A 16021-nucleotide genomic window follows, 5' to 3' on the forward strand; every position below is an offset into this window, starting at 1 on the left:
GGTCAAATAATGATTGTCTCTTTTCAATGACAATTTTGTTTTTTCAAAAAAGTATCCTTAGAGTATCTCTTACAGTCATGTGAAAAAATTAGGACACCCCATTTAAGCCTGTGTATTTTTTTAAGTTAAACATATAGGCATTTAATCTTCATTTTAACATTATTGGAAGATTCAGGTAATACAACAACTCCGTCCAGGGTGTATCCTGCCTCGATGCCCGATGACGCCTGGGATAGGCACAGGCTCCCCGTGACCCGAGAAGTTCGGATAAGCGGTAGAAAATGAGTGAGTGAGTGAGTGAGGTAATACAACAAATAAATAAACAAATAAAACAAAAGAAAAGTATTGTTTTAAATGATCTGTAAAATGTAATTTAAAAACAATCCCCAAGATTTAATTGCACATAAATTGTATAAAAGGTGTATCACAGCAGGTGTAAATTATTAGAACTTTTATTGTTACAGAACATTTTGAAGTAAGCTTGTCTTATTTAAACCTTTATTATTTAATTAAACCTTATTTAATTCGGTTTGCTCTTAATTGTTAAAGTGAGAGGAATCACCATGGTGAGATGCAAAAAGCTCTCTGAGGCCTTTAGAAAGACGACTGTTGTTGATGCTTGTGAGTCTGGTAAGGTAAAGGATATAAAAGGATCTCAAAAGAATTTGTAATCAGACATTCCACTGTTTGGAAAATCATTTACAAGTGGAAAACATTTTAAACAACTGTCAACATGGCCAGGTCAGGACATCCAAGTAAATTCACCCCAAGAGCAGACTGCAAGATTTACATTTACAGCATTAGATGCTTAATGGAGTCTCCAAAAACCCTTAAATATCATCACGGGTCCTACAGCAAGCTCTTGCTACAGTTGTTGTCAACGTACATGAATCTACAATCAGAAAGAGACTGAACAACTATAATTATCATGGGAGGAAACCTTATGAAGACATTTGGAATAATCTGCTTTGGACAGATGAGTCGAAAACTTCCCTTCCAGTTGATGTCAGAAACTGGTAGATGGCTACAAGAAATGTGTCACTGAGGTTATTTCAGCCAAAGAGGAAAACACAAGCTATTAGGGCACAGGGTGTCGTAACTCTTTCCATTTTTTTGTTTTTTACATGCAGTTACTGCACATCACTTTCATCTACATGTACAAATTAAAACAAGATCAGAAATAGTCATATTAACATTTCTTAATAAAGGACTGAATATTTAATGGAGTGTCCTAATTTTTTCTCATGACTGTATGCATGAATTTGAGACGCATCATAATTGTAGGCACTTGAACATTAATGTCAATGGTCAGTAAAGAAAGATTGACAGAAAGCCTAATGACTCAGAGATCAGGAGCTGTGTTTGTGTTTGCACTGCCAACCCTAGGCTTACTCATGAGGGTATTTAGGTATTCAGATTAATACCTCATTACAGGTTGTTTAGTGACTTTGGGATTGTTTTAAATTTGTAAACCCTATGGGTTTTCTTAATGCAGATTGAAAATAATGGCACATTGTATTTCTGGCTCCAGGCTATTTTCCTTACTTAGGCCCCTTTAATATCAGCAGGAGATTGCTGTATGTACATACAGTCATGATGAGCTCTCCTAGGATCAGTCTGGGGGAAAACATAGCACTGGGTATGAAGCTTTGTGCTTTGACAAAATATAGTGAATATGAAAATTAGATTATGTTTTAAAACACAAAAATACAAACAGTAAACATGCAAATAAAAAAGAAATATATACATATATTTTTGCCTGACTTACTGCTAATACAGAACATGAGTATTTATAGCATTTAGCAAACACCCTATTCCAGTGCAACTTCCATATTTATACAATTTGTATAAAAATACCTTAACCACTGGGATACCACATAACACATAGGAGACATGTGTGTTTGTTTCTTTGTTCGTGTATTTTAATTGTGCAAGTGCAACACAAAAATCTCTATTCAGTTTTTGTGGCGAATAAAGTATAAGTGATGACAATTTATTTCTGGCTGTGGTAGAAATTTTTACTCTAGAGATATTTGTAAGGTCTTGTCTTTCTATGCTCTTGACTGGTAGTTGTTGTGACTAGAAATGGTTATGGCCAGTGGTGGTTGTTGTAGAATATGACAAGGACAGAGGGGACTGGAGACGAGCTGGCGGGACTTAGGTTCATACACAGCTTCTAGTAGACCTTGGTAAGGACAAGATTAACTTGATCAGGAGGTGAGCAGGTGTTGTGCATTTAAGCCAGTGATTGATGATGTTTGCTTTTTCTCTGTTTTTTATTTTGTTTTGTTTCAGTCATGCATATAAAAGCTTGATGTAATCGATGATCAGGGCCTGGCCTTACTCATGCTCTACAAGGAGCATGCCCTCCCTCCCCTTTTTTACTCAGTTTGTCGAGACGTGGGTCTGGCCACGGTGCGTCGGGGGACGCTGCACGGCCTGTTAGCTCGGCTGTGGACGTCACTTGGCCCTTCAGTTCGGCGATAGACGTCGCTCGGCCCTTCGGCTTGGCGGTGGACGTCACTCTGCCCTTCAGCTCGGCTGTGGACTTCGCTCAGACCTTCAGCTCAGATGTGGACATCGCCTCGGCCCTTAAGCTCGGCTGTGGAAGTTGCTCGGCCCTCTCTGGCTGTGCCGCCATGTGCTCTGCTCCCCCCACCTGCCTCGCCGTGAGCTTTGGCTCCCCTTGCCTACCTCGCTGTGTGCCTTACTTCCCCCACCGGCCCCGCCGTGTGCCTTGCTCCCCTCACCTGCCTTCGCAAGGGGGGGTACTGTCGGGGATCAGCCCGGACTTTTGGCCATGTGCTATTGTTATTGTTGTTGTCACGTGTCTGCCCCGCCTTCGTTCACTCATCCCTGTCTCCACACCTGTTCCAAATTGTGTCTCATTGTCTTTTATATGTAAGTGAGCCGCGTTGCCCATGGCAGTGCGGAATCATAAGTTACGTTTAGTTAAGTTAGTTACGTTAGTCATTGTTAGTCGTTGTTGTGTCGTCATTTGTATTGTTTTGGTTATCGTCTTTTACTGTGTTGTCTTTATTATTTATTAAACACCTTTCATTTGTAGCTATCCTGTGTATGGGTCTGTCTCCTTCCAACCCTGGTTGTGACAGAATGATTCTGCCGCCAACTTGGACCCAGCAGGATAGCTTCCAGCGGGGAGCGGCTTTTTTTTCTCGTCGTTATCCCCCCATTCTAATCGTCGTCTCTCCCCGGACTGTTCTGTCAGTCTTTCTGGATCGATTCTACTCATCATCTCCCCCTGGACTGTTCCGACAGTCTTCCTGGAACTTTTTTTTTGTCGGTTACACCTCTCTGCATTTTTATTCGGTAAGGGACGCCGCTCCATTTCCGGTTCCGTCCGAGGAGGACGTGACCTCACTTCATCCGCGGAGGGTGTCACCAGCCCGGTTTTGCTCCAAATTGTTTTTTTTTCTGGTGCACTGCGGCATCGCCTTGCACCTTGCTTCAGTGAGGGACGCCGCTACACTTCCGGTTCCGCCAAGAGGACGTTGCCTTACTTCATCCGGGGGGGGGGGGGTGTTGCAGGCCCTTTCTCGCCCTCCCTCCCTTTTTTACTCAGTTTGTCGAGACATGGGTCTGGCCACAGTGCGTCGGGGGACGCTGCTCGGCCTGTTAGCTCGGCTGTGTCCGGCCCTGGGGGGGTGGGGGTGGGTGGGTGTTTACTGTCGGGGATCAGCCCGGACTTTTGGCCATGTGGTATTGTTATTGTTGTTGTAACGTGTCTGCCCCGCCTTCGTTCACTCCTCCCTGTCTCCAAACATGTTCCAAATTGTGTCTCATTGTCTTTTATATTTAAGTGAATCATTAGTTACATTTAATTAAGTTACTTACGTTAGTCATTGTTAGTCGTTGTTAAGAGTCGTCAATGTATTGTTTTGGTTATCGTCTTTTACTGTGTTGTCTTTATTATTTATTAAACACCTTTCATTTGAAGCTATCCTGCGTATAGGTCTGTCTACTTCCAACCCTGGTTGTGACAGAATGATTCCGCCGCTAACTCGGACCCAGCAGGATAGCTTCCAGCGGGGAGCGGCTTTTTTCTCTCGTCGTTATCCCCCCATTCTAATTGTCGTCTCTCCCCGGACTGTTCCAGCCCGGTTTTGCTCCAAATTGTTTTTTTTTCTGGTGCCCTGCGGCATCGCCTCGCACCTTGCTTCAGTGAGGGACGCCGCTACACTTCCGGGTTCCGCCAAGGAGGACGTTGCCTTACTTCGGCGATAGACGTCGCTCGGCCCTTCGGCTTGGCGGTGGACGTCACTCTGCCCTTCAGCTCGACTGTGGACTTTGCTCAGACCTTCAGCTCAGATGTGGACGTTGCCTCGGCCCTTGAGCTCGGCTGTGGAAGTTGCTCGGCCCTCTCTGGCTGTGCCGCTATGTGCTCTGCTCCCCCCACCTGCCTCGCCGTGAGCTTTGCCTCCCCTTGCCTACCTTGCTGTGTGCCTTACTCCCCCCACCGGCCCCGCCGTGTGCCTTGATTCCCTCACCTGCCTTCGCAAGGAGGGGTACTGTCCGGGATCATCACGGACTTTTGGCCATGTGCTATTGTTATTGTTGTTGTCACGTGTCTGCCCCGCCTTCGTTCACTCATCCCTGTCTCCACACCTGTTCCAAATTGTGTCTCATTGTCTTTTATATTTAAGTGAATCATTAGTTACATTTAATTAAGTTACTTATGTTAGTCATTGTCATAGTCAACACCTTTCATTTGAAGCTATCCTGCATATGGGTCTGTCTCCTTCCAACCCTGTTTGTGATACCTGTATTTACAGAATGGTTTTTCTCTCTGTTTTTCTTTATCTCTATGGGCTTCACCTGCACTGTAGCACTTACTGCATTGCTACTGCATTATTTTCATACAGAGTCAAAACCCTGCTTTGCACTTTCTCATTTGAAATCTCAAAACTCCAGTTAGCCAGTGGACTTGTGCCTTGCTTGTATGGTTGACTGATTATGTTTTGACATAGCATGCACTGTTTATGCCTTAGTGTAATAATTTTGCTGCTTTGTTCTTGTAACACAATCTGTGGAAAAGATCAACATTTTGGGGGGATTCATGTTCACATGTTTTAATGATAAATTGTAATCAGGTTGGATTTGTTGTGTTGTGGTGAAGAAAATACTGCCATACATGAGTCACATACTGGAAATATGTTGGCATACTGGCTAAATTATAGAGGTTTGAAGCAGTATCTCCAATCTGAAGACTCCATATACTCTGAATGTATTGGAATAGCAAGACCAACCGATATGTAACAACAAAATAAATTGTCAGAGATCTACTATCTACCACTTCTGTAGACTGCTACTGTGCTTTAGAAACAGGATGGTGGGATAGCCTTTGTGTTTATGGAACTTGGCAAAGAAGAAGATGAAGAAGAAGCCTTCATGATTACAACACATCACATTACAGCACAATAGAGTTCATTTCTTTGCATATCCCAGATTTGGTGTTTGGGGACAGAGCATAGGGTTAGACATGATGCAGTGAACATGGAGCAGTAAGGGGCAAAAGCATTGCCTGAGGCCTCAACAGTGGCAGCTTGATTGTGCTTGAGGCTTTAACCCCAGTGTTTCAATCAACAACCCAGGGCCTTAACCACTTGACTGCCCCATAAGACATCATGCAATCAAACTGGCCAAGAACAGTGCCCAGCAGGCTTGATGTGGGTTGGGGCATTTGGCGACCACCATCAACTCTCTGTTCCCTATGCCATTGTTCTGTTGTGACTCTACATCCCCCATTAATGTCTTAAAGGCATTGAATTCTACCATAAGGATGCCAATCAGATGCACTGTTCCATGCGAGGCATTTATCTCCCTTCTTCAGGAGTCACCTGAAGTGGTGTGCAAAAGAGCTACAGCCACAAATGAAGCCCATTACACTTCTCTTTGTAGCCAGAGGTGGTTCTGAAAGCTGGCTTCCCCTCATCATCTCAGACACAAACTGCTGTATGGGACTAGTTGGTGAGCACTTGGACTATGCACAGTTATTCACAGGGAAAATATGGCAGCAGATACTGGTAGTTTTTCTGAGATGTGATCGAGTCCAAGATATTCTCTGCATGGTTGCAGGCCACCCACATTTTTCTTCACAAAGAAGAAGCCAGCCAAGTCGAGAGGCAAGGATGGATAGATTTACCGCTCTTGTAAAGTTTCCTGGATATATTCCTTCATGGCAGTATAATTCATGACACAGATTCAAAAAGGGTTCTCTTCCTCTCACCACTAACAGTCTCTGCTTAAAAAAGTATTTAATTGACTTTCTGTCTGTATTTGGGCAAAATCTAGGCCTCTACTGCCCCTTTTCCACCGAGGCAGTTCGAGTGCTAGTTCGGAGCCAGAGCCTAATTTAGAACCAGTTCTTTCTGTTTTGAACGCCATAGCACCAGCTCTGAACCAGGAAAAGTGGTTCTTAAGTAGCACCAAAATGCTGCTGGTCTAGACTTAAGAACCGCTTGCTTCAGGGGTTGTGGGTGGGGCTACTCTTAACGCATTTGATAATGTACCTAAAGTTTACTAATGTTTAATACACTTTTACTTTACCACTATATAATCACTTATCAGCACACATGATAGTAGGTAGCTACATGCTAAGCCTAACTTTTTTCTGTGTTAATGATAAAACAATGTTATGTACTTTCTTGATTACAACCTCCGTTTATACAAATTACATGGAGCTGCACGTACACATCCACATGGCTCTCTAGCCAGTGGAAAGGCAAACCAGTTCTTAGAAGGTTCGCCAGTGGAACCAACTTTGAACCAGCACCAGTGCTAGTTGTACCAGCTCTGCTGACAAGAAAATGCCAGTGTACAATTTACTCATCTTATATAATACAAGCTACAGTAACAACTGGATCAGGTCTAAAAGTTAAAATGAGCTTCTATTCACATAGAAACTTGATTCTAATTTATAAATACTATTTTTTTTGCAGCAATAAACACCTTGACCACTACATATACAGTATTTCTAACATACAAAACATTAATTTCTGTAGTATTTTACAATCTAAATTATATATATATTCCTAATGGATGTATGTTTTATACAACTGACATTATTATTATTATTATTATTATTATTATTAGCAGTAGTAGTAGTAGTAGTAGTAGTAGTAGTAGTAGTAGTACAGTAGTAGTAATTTTCTTCTAAAATATGACGTGATAAAATATAATAAAATATGAACTAATTAAATTAAGTCAGTAATCTGCTCTTGATCAAATTTGACTGATTTTTACATTAGGAAGGATAAATCAAATACATGATGTTAATACATTTAGCATCAACATATATGATTATAAACTGTTATTACTTTTCTGCATCTGGAATTGACAAGTGCACAGAATAGAGCAGTAATTATTTGTCCAGGCCTCAAGCCATGAAACATACTGTATAAGATTGACAATGGCAGGAGAGGAAGTGCTTTCAAGTGTTTGAGTAAAATGTAATGCTATACACTAGTTTGTTGAATAAAGTAATATCAATGAGGCGATTTATCTTGCTTGTGCTTTCATATTCATGCAAGCAGAAGAACCCACATGTGCAACCCAGATTCTGGTTTATAATTCTGAACATATGCCTAAAATAAATAATATTTACTGCTGTTTGTTAACTGGCATGTAAGAAAGTGATCCAGAGGCAGAATCACAGCATCCAACGTATCAGTAACATTTCAGGGCTTTCATTTTATTAAATAAAATAAAAAAAAATTAACAGTAAAGTTATTGAAAACTCATCTTCAAGCTGAAGACTCATTTGATTCAAGACTGATGCAATATTATTATTGTTTCCCTGAATTGATTTCAAAACAAGTTATAATAAAATCAATTGGCATAAACCAAATGGGGAATAATGAAAAAACCAAAGCTGCTCCCTTTGTCTCTAGCGTGCAAGTGACAGCTCCAGGCTGATAAAAACAAACACATGTCTAATCCCGAGAGCTGATTATACTGTTAATGCACTCATGCACAAGGCTCCTGTTGTCAGGATTTGTTTCAGTTTTTAATTAACACATGCCCAAAGATATGGTTTAATTGGAGGTGAGGAACATGAAGCAGCTGAGGGAGTTTCAGCAGAGAAGTGGCAGCTCAGACTGATGACTTCTGCCCTGTCCTGAGGGGAGGTGTCAGGTGTGGTGCAACTTGTTAGACATGTACCAACAGGTAACTGTTTCCAAATCAAAACTGTATCCAAAGGCTTTGTTTTATTATGGATGTTGCATCATAATTAATTATCTACACTGTGTTAAACAGAAGCGAATGAGTGATGAGGACAGCAGGTGATACACAGTGGATTATTCTTTTTGGTCAAAACATGATTAAAAAATAAACAACCCTTTCATCATGACAGGCTTTAACATGCTGGAAATTATTTCAACTTGAATGACTTTATACCTAAAACACCTGGTTCACATTTAATACACTCATCATGGTGTCCATCACGAATCTCAACAGCAGATACCAGAAATGCTCTAAAATCTTCTCTGGCCTACCATCTATTCTTTTATTAATAATCATGTGCTTTTATCCCAGCTATTGTACTATAATATTCTGATTGAAATGATCAGGGCCATAAAAAAACGAATGAATTAATTATAAAATGAAACAAAATTGTATTTGTTGCTGTTTGATGCAACAAATTTTAACCATGCATATGTCCATATAACTATGTGCATATAACTCATTGTGTGCACCTTATTAAATAAAATAAAAAGACAGTGATTTTTTCACACACACACACACACACGCACACACACACACACACACACACACACACACACACACACACACACACACACAAAAAATCCTCCCTTAACCTCCTAAGACCTGAGCTTTGGTTTGGCCTTGCATTTTAGATGCAGTGATGTCCACGTATGTGGACACCAGGTCGTAGGAGGTTAAAGGATCAGGTGTCTCAGTATATAGCACCGATGGAAACTTTATATCACCATGTATTGAAAACAAACCACTGATTATTTTGTATAAATTCATGGATGTAAATTCATTACATAACTTTTCTATAAAATCTTTAAAACTGTAATGTAAGTAATGATTGTATTTAGTGCTTGCTGTCATGAAGGCCCAGCAGCACGTACCATGGGATGAATGTTAGAGATAAATAGTCATTTAACTTTAAAGTGAAAGTGACATGACATACAGCTAAGTATGGTGACCCATACTCAGAATTCGTTCTCTGCATTTGACCCACCCATTTGACCCACCCACACACAGCAGTGAACACACACCCGGAGCAGTGGGCAGCCATTTATGCTGCGGGGCCCGGGGAGCAGTTGGGGGGGATTTGGTGCCTTGCTGAAGGGCACCTCAGTCGTGGCCGGCCCGAGACTCGAACCCACAACCTTAGGATTACGATAGGATTACGGTTTAGGATAACCTTAGGAGACTCTCTAACCATTAGGCCACGACTTGCCCCAATGGAGCTAATGTCAGTTTTAATTACAAACCAGAACATAAACACTAATCTTCCATGTTTATATAATTAAACAGAATAATATATTACCAAATAACACAAAAAAAAAAATTGTGGATCAAATCTGTGTGTCACTGATTTGGGCCTGACACACTCAAGCCTAGAAGTTATTAAAACAGAAGATGTTACATTAATTTGGAAATAAATTAAAGACATATTATTATTATTATTATTATTATTATTATTATTATTATTTTGTAGAAATACAGACACAAGGTTAAAGAAATTTGTGCTTTAGGTGATGACTTAAGGGAGACAGTACTGATGAAATGATGCAATACAAAGAGAGGTGGAGTCTGTAGGGATTTAGGGGTGACAAGTTAGAACTTGAAAACAAGCTGACAAAACAGGAACCTTGCCACTCATCTGGAAGGCAGTCTGATAGGTGGCCACCAAACACGATGATCACAAATAACAATCATATTAATTAACCCCTCTGCTGCCTGCAACATAATACACTTAATTCTGCATCTGCAGGGATTGACATTTCTCTGAATAACAGTGACACAGCATAAACAGTGTATGATGCAATACACAGTTAAATCAGATATTAAATATAACAATACACATAATGTGCAATTTAACATCTTAATCCTACACACAGGCCTGAATTATAAGAACAAGAATATTCTTTAACCGTACAATTCTCTGTTTATATATGAATACTTTAATATACATGATTTTTCAGAGCAGAAAAACAGGTGACCTTGTGTTTCACTAATAATGATTCAAGTCTAATTATTTTGTGCACATTGAGGGCCTTCAGTATTCACATCTAAATAAATTCAATTGTACAGCAACTGTGATAATATAGAAGGTTCTCAAAATTAATTAATTAAATATTAAATGATAAATTACACTTTAACCATTTCTTCTGAAAATCTGTTTATCTCATGTTAGCAATTCTGTGCATTTATGCTTATAATTTACCTCTTAAACTGTAAAATAAACTATACAGACCCTTTCAACACAGTTTTTTTCATTAACATTAATTTAACACTACTTACAATTATTAAATTAGATATATACTTTTCCACCACTTTAATAGGAACACCTGCTCAATTGTTAAGTCAATCAACCAATCACCTGGCAGCTGTTGCAGATACATAGCTTCAGTTAAAAATCACAAACATCAAAATTGATAAAAAGTGTGATCTCTTTGACTTGGATACATCCATGCCATGGTTGCTGCTGCCAGAAGGGCTGGTTTAAGTATTTCTGAAACTGATAATCTTTTAAATTTCACACACAACAGGCTCAAAGGTTTACATAGAATAGTCTGAGAGAAAACATTATTGAGTTCAGAGGACAAATGGCCATATTGCTTCAAGCTGAGAGGAAGAATATGGTAACTAAAATAATCACTCTTCACAAACATGGTGAGTAGAAAAGCATCCCAGCATGCACAAAACATCTAACTCTGAGTTGGATGGGCTTACAACAAACCATTAACCGACCACACTGTGGTCATTAAACGATCACATGGGTCTTTTTCCAATCTTTGTTGGCTGTGGCATGTGGTAGCCTAGTGGTTAAGGTGTTGAATCCCCAAAGTCAATAGTTTGAATCCCTGGCCCACTGAGCTGCCCCTGATTAAGTACCTTAACTCTCAATTGTATATGTAAATGAGATAAAAATGTACATAAGTTGTTGTGGATAAGGGTGTCAAATGCTGTAAATGTATTGGTATTAAAACCATCAAGCACCATTACCCTCCCAATATGGTCCTTTGTTAGAACAGGAGAACAGCCAAAAGCAAGAACACTGTCAGGCCCTTAGGCCAAGTGACTAGATTGGGGGTTCACCTGGCTGAGCAGCTGAAGTTCTCTTTCAATATCTTTTGAAAATCTCTCTTGATTTTATCAGACACTTCAACACATCCAACAATTATAGAGCATACTGATAGCATGTGGGAAAGACCACACTGAAGAAGTATACATATCAAAAACATATGGAACAACGAGAGAGATAAGGATTGCAGTATTAATGTACACCAACAGAGGAACATGGAGGTGGTCTCTTCCAGGATGACCCCATTCACAGAACAGGATGAATTACTGAATGGTTTGATGATAATGAAAACAAAGTTAATCATATGGTCTACAAACTCACTAAATCTTAAACCAGCTAACATGTCAAAAAACACGCTACACCAGCGGCACAAAACCAAGTGTCTCTGAAAGTTTGTTACTGATTGCTCCAGTACATTTCCACAGAATTCCTTCACTCATTCCTTAACAGAATTCACCTCTCAGTATGAAACTCATCTGTGAAATACTGTACATAAGTGAACAAAAGAAAATATATCTACAAAAAAAAAAAAACAAGGCCTTTTTTTTAACTTCCTGACTCATAATGATGTCACAAAGCTCACAGTTTCTGATTTGTCCAAATGTAATATATTCATATATTCATATAGTCCATACTCGCAAGAGTTCAGAGTATGTCTATAAAATGTAAATACTCTCTGTTGAGGATTCATGAAGTCTAGCTGGACAAACTTTGTGATGTATTTCTTTGTATTGCTGCTGTATTTCAGACTGGCGAAAGGGGACAAGTGCTATATTTTGGACAACCCAGCATATCCCCTGCTATCTAAAGATGGAGATGTGATAATTGGAGGTTTATTTTCAATACATGGTGATATAAAGCTTCCATTATTGCCATATACTGAGAAACCTGAACATTTAATCTGTACTAGGTTTGTTGCAATGGATAAGATTTGTATGTTAAAAAAAAACAATGAAAATAAAACCCACATTACTTAGTCCATAATGCAAACTAATTGTATTGTTTTCTTTGGGAATGTCCACAGCTTTAACCTCAGAGAATTTAGGTTTGCTCAGACCATGACTTTTGTAATTGATGAAATCAACAGAAGCAACAGCTTGCTCCCAAATATCTCAATTGGTTACAGGATTTATGATAACTGTGGCTCAAGATTATTATCTATGAAAGCAGCCATGGCTTTGTTGAACGGTCAGGACATGACAGCAGATGATGCCTGTTCTGGACAAGCAGCAGTACAAGCCATCATAGGAGAGTCAGAGTCTTCTCCTACCGTAGTACTCACAAGAACTACAGGACCGTTTCAGATCCCAGTGGTAAGGACCAGATATTGTGCTGACCAATTAGAAAATACCCTTATTGGGGCATGAAATTACCTTTCTTAAAAATAGCTTGTTAGTTAACCAATAACCTGATAAATTTATAAGAGACTTATCCGTATCAATAGAAAATGCACAACAAAATCAATTATACTGCATCCTTAACAGTTATAAAAGGGAAATGTGAAATCTGTTTTTACATATTTAAGATGTTCTTAATGATAGTTTTCACTAATTTACGATTCTTTCCAAAGATGTAAATGATAATGTAGATCAGTTCTAACAAACATCTTATTTTAAGAAATTGTCTTTGTGTTCTCAGATAAGTCATGCTGCCACTTGTGAATGTCTGAGCAACAGAAAAGAGTACCCATCTTTCTTCAGGACAATAGCGAGTGATTATTACCAAAGTAGAGCACTGGCATATTTAGTCAAGTACTTTGGCTGGTCTTGGGTGGGAGCTGTGAACAGTGATAACGATTATGGAAACAGTGGAATGGCCATTTTTCTGAACGCAGCCAAAGAAGAGGGAATATGTGTTGAGTACTCTGAGAAGTTTGACCGCTCAGATCCTGCCAAACTTATGAAAGTGGTGGATATTATTAAAAAAGGAACAGCCAAAGTAATCATTGTATTTCTTGGCCATGTTGAAATGAATGTTCTTGTAGAAGAACTTATTCTGAAAAATGTCACTGGCTATCAGATGATTGGTGTTGAGGCATGGATCACTGCTGTCAATCTGGTAACTCCAACAAGTAACAATGTACTGATTGGATCCATGGGATTTGATGTGGGAAAACTGAACATTGCTGGTTTTGCTGATTATGTTATTAAAGAGTTTTGGCAAACTGATTTCCATTGTTTGAACACAGAGGGAAACATTTCTCAAAGTGAAAACCACTGCAGCGGATACGAAGAAATTATCCCCTTTAAAAACTACAATGAAGACATACCAGAACTAAGATATGCAAATAACATCTACAGTGCAATTTATGCTGTGGCACATTCTCTACACAGCCTCCTGAGATGTAGAGAGAATCAGAGTTGTGAAAAAGACAAAACAATACAATCATGGCAGGTAACACGAAAACCAAAACCAGAAGGAAAGTTATCAACATTCTCATTATATGAATGTCACTGTTCTCTGTTTTCTTTTAAAGGTCGTTGAGTCGCTGAAAAAAGTCAATTTCACCACCAAAGCTGGAGAAGAAGTCTGGTTCGACAGCACTGGTGCAACAGCTGCAAAATATGATGTGGTCAACTGGCAAAAAGGATTTGGTGGGGAAGTAGAGTTTAAGGTTGTGGGCTATTATGATGCCTCTCTGCCAGCTGGGCGGCAATTTGTCTTAAATTCTGACAGCATAATTTGGGCTGGAGGGAATACAGAGGTAAATACAAGTTTTTTTTAATCAAATCTAGTCTAGATTAAAATAGAATATATAAGTCTTGAGATATCATGCTACAAATGTGTAATGCAAAATCTAGTTTTCTGTCTTTATTTTAATGTATGGTATCGATCACATGTATTTTGTATTAGAAGCCGAGGTCTGTGTGCAGTGAGAGCTGTCCTCCAGGAACCAGGAAAGCTGCACAGAAAGGAAGGCCTGTCTGCTGCTATGACTGTATACCATGTGCAGAAGGAGAGATCAGTAACCAGACAGGTAATTTCAGCATGATCAAGTTTCAAAGACAATTTGTTAGTCATACAAATTGTTTCTTTCTCTTATTATATAAGATCCAGTTGCTGCGCAATAACATCAGTAAATAAAACCAATAAACAATAGTTATTTTCTCTGCTAATCAGAATCATGATTATTTTTTCAGATTCAAATAACTGTGAGCAGTGTCCAGGAGAATATTGGTCTAATGCTGAGAGAGATAAATGTGTGTTAAAGGTCATAGAGTTTCTTTCATTTACAGAGGATATGGGGATAATACTGGTATTTTTTTCCTTGCTTGGAGCTACATTATCTGTGATAGTAGGGATTTTATTTATAATTAAAAAAGACACTCCCATTGTTAAAGCCAACAACTCTGAGCTGAGCTTCCTGCTGCTCTTCTCTCTGACTCTGTGTTTCCTCTGTTCACTTACTTTCATTGGAAGGCCCTCTGAGTGGTCCTGTATGCTGCGTCACACAGCTTTTGGGATCACCTTTGTCCTCTGCATCTCCTGTGTTCTGGGAAAAACAGTAGTTGTGTTAATGGCCTTCAGGGCTACACTTCCAGGCAGTAATTTAATGAAATGGTTTGGGCCTCTACAGCAGAGACTCAGTGTATTTGCCTTCACTCTCATACAGGTTCTTATCTGTGTACTTTGGTTAACAGTTTCTCCTCCTGTTCCTTACAAAAACATGAACTACTACAAGGAAAAGATTATATTAGAATGTAGTTTGGGCTCAGCTATAGGTTTCTGGGCTGTGTTGGGGTATATAGGAGTTCTTGCTTTGTTGTGCTTTGTTTTAGCTTTTCTAGCTAGGAAGCTGCCTGATAATTTTAATGAAGCTAAATTCATCACATTCAGCATACTGATATTCTGTGCAGTTTGGCTTACTTTTATTCCAGCTTATGTGAGTTCACCTGGAAAATACACTGTAGCTGTGGAGATATTTGCTATTCTGGCCTCCAGTTTTGCTTTACTATTCTGTATATTTACACCTAAATGTTATATTATTCTGTTTAAACCTGAACTGAACACAAAGAAAAATATGATGGGGAAAACTGCATCTAAATCCCTTTAAATAAACATATATTTAAATCTACAAACATAAAAATCAAAAACATGTTTTATTTCTAAATCTTTTTATGCCACTGACAGATATGAGTACGCTATGGATGAAAAACATTAAATTACATTAAATTTTATTAAAAATCATATTTTGTGTTATTTACAGGTGTGTCTATACAAAGGCATTTGGTATTCAGACATATTTATGTTTATCAAGAATAAAATATTGGCACTAGTTATCAAATATACTGTATGTTCTCAATATAAAAGTCGTTATATGCTGATATTTTAAGGCCATGATGCATTCACAATTTAATCCTTATGCTGGCACCCCTACCTACCTTAAACCTCTTTATATAGTATTTCATTACAAATTACAAACAATTCTCACACAATATGAATCAATTTATTAGGAATTATCCTTTTAATACATATAACTTTCACACATCTCATGGATATAATGAGCACAACTATTCACTTTACAAGCATCAGGGATAAATAACCACATTTCTGAGAGTCATTGATACACAAAATATAGAGAAACAAGGTTAGCAGCAACAGAAAAGAGCAGAGTCTACCAGGGTTTGAAAGAGTGACATATTGGTAATTGATGAAAAATACTTCAAAACAAATTCCTGTGACAATGCACTCACCAGGAAAGCAACTCAATATATG

General features: G+C 38.9%; 1 protein-coding gene across 1 annotated transcript; it reads left to right on the top strand.

Annotated features, from left to right (window-relative positions):
* Positions 1 to 12021: 12021 nt before the first annotated feature.
* On the top strand, positions 12022 to 15359 carry LOC113652519 (extracellular calcium-sensing receptor-like). Its single transcript, XM_047822589.1, has 6 exons — positions 12022 to 12215; positions 12330 to 12618; positions 12944 to 13699; positions 13782 to 14009; positions 14159 to 14282; positions 14446 to 15359. Exons 1-6 carry the CDS (start codon positions 12022 to 12024, stop codon positions 15357 to 15359), a joined length of 2505 nt encoding a protein of 834 aa, XP_047678545.1.
* The last annotated feature ends 662 nt before the right edge of the window (positions 15360 to 16021 follow it).

The sequence above is a fragment of the Tachysurus fulvidraco genome, chromosome 13, assembly GCF_022655615.1.
Source record: "Tachysurus fulvidraco isolate hzauxx_2018 chromosome 13, HZAU_PFXX_2.0, whole genome shotgun sequence".
NCBI lineage: Eukaryota > Metazoa > Chordata > Actinopteri > Siluriformes > Bagridae > Tachysurus > Tachysurus fulvidraco.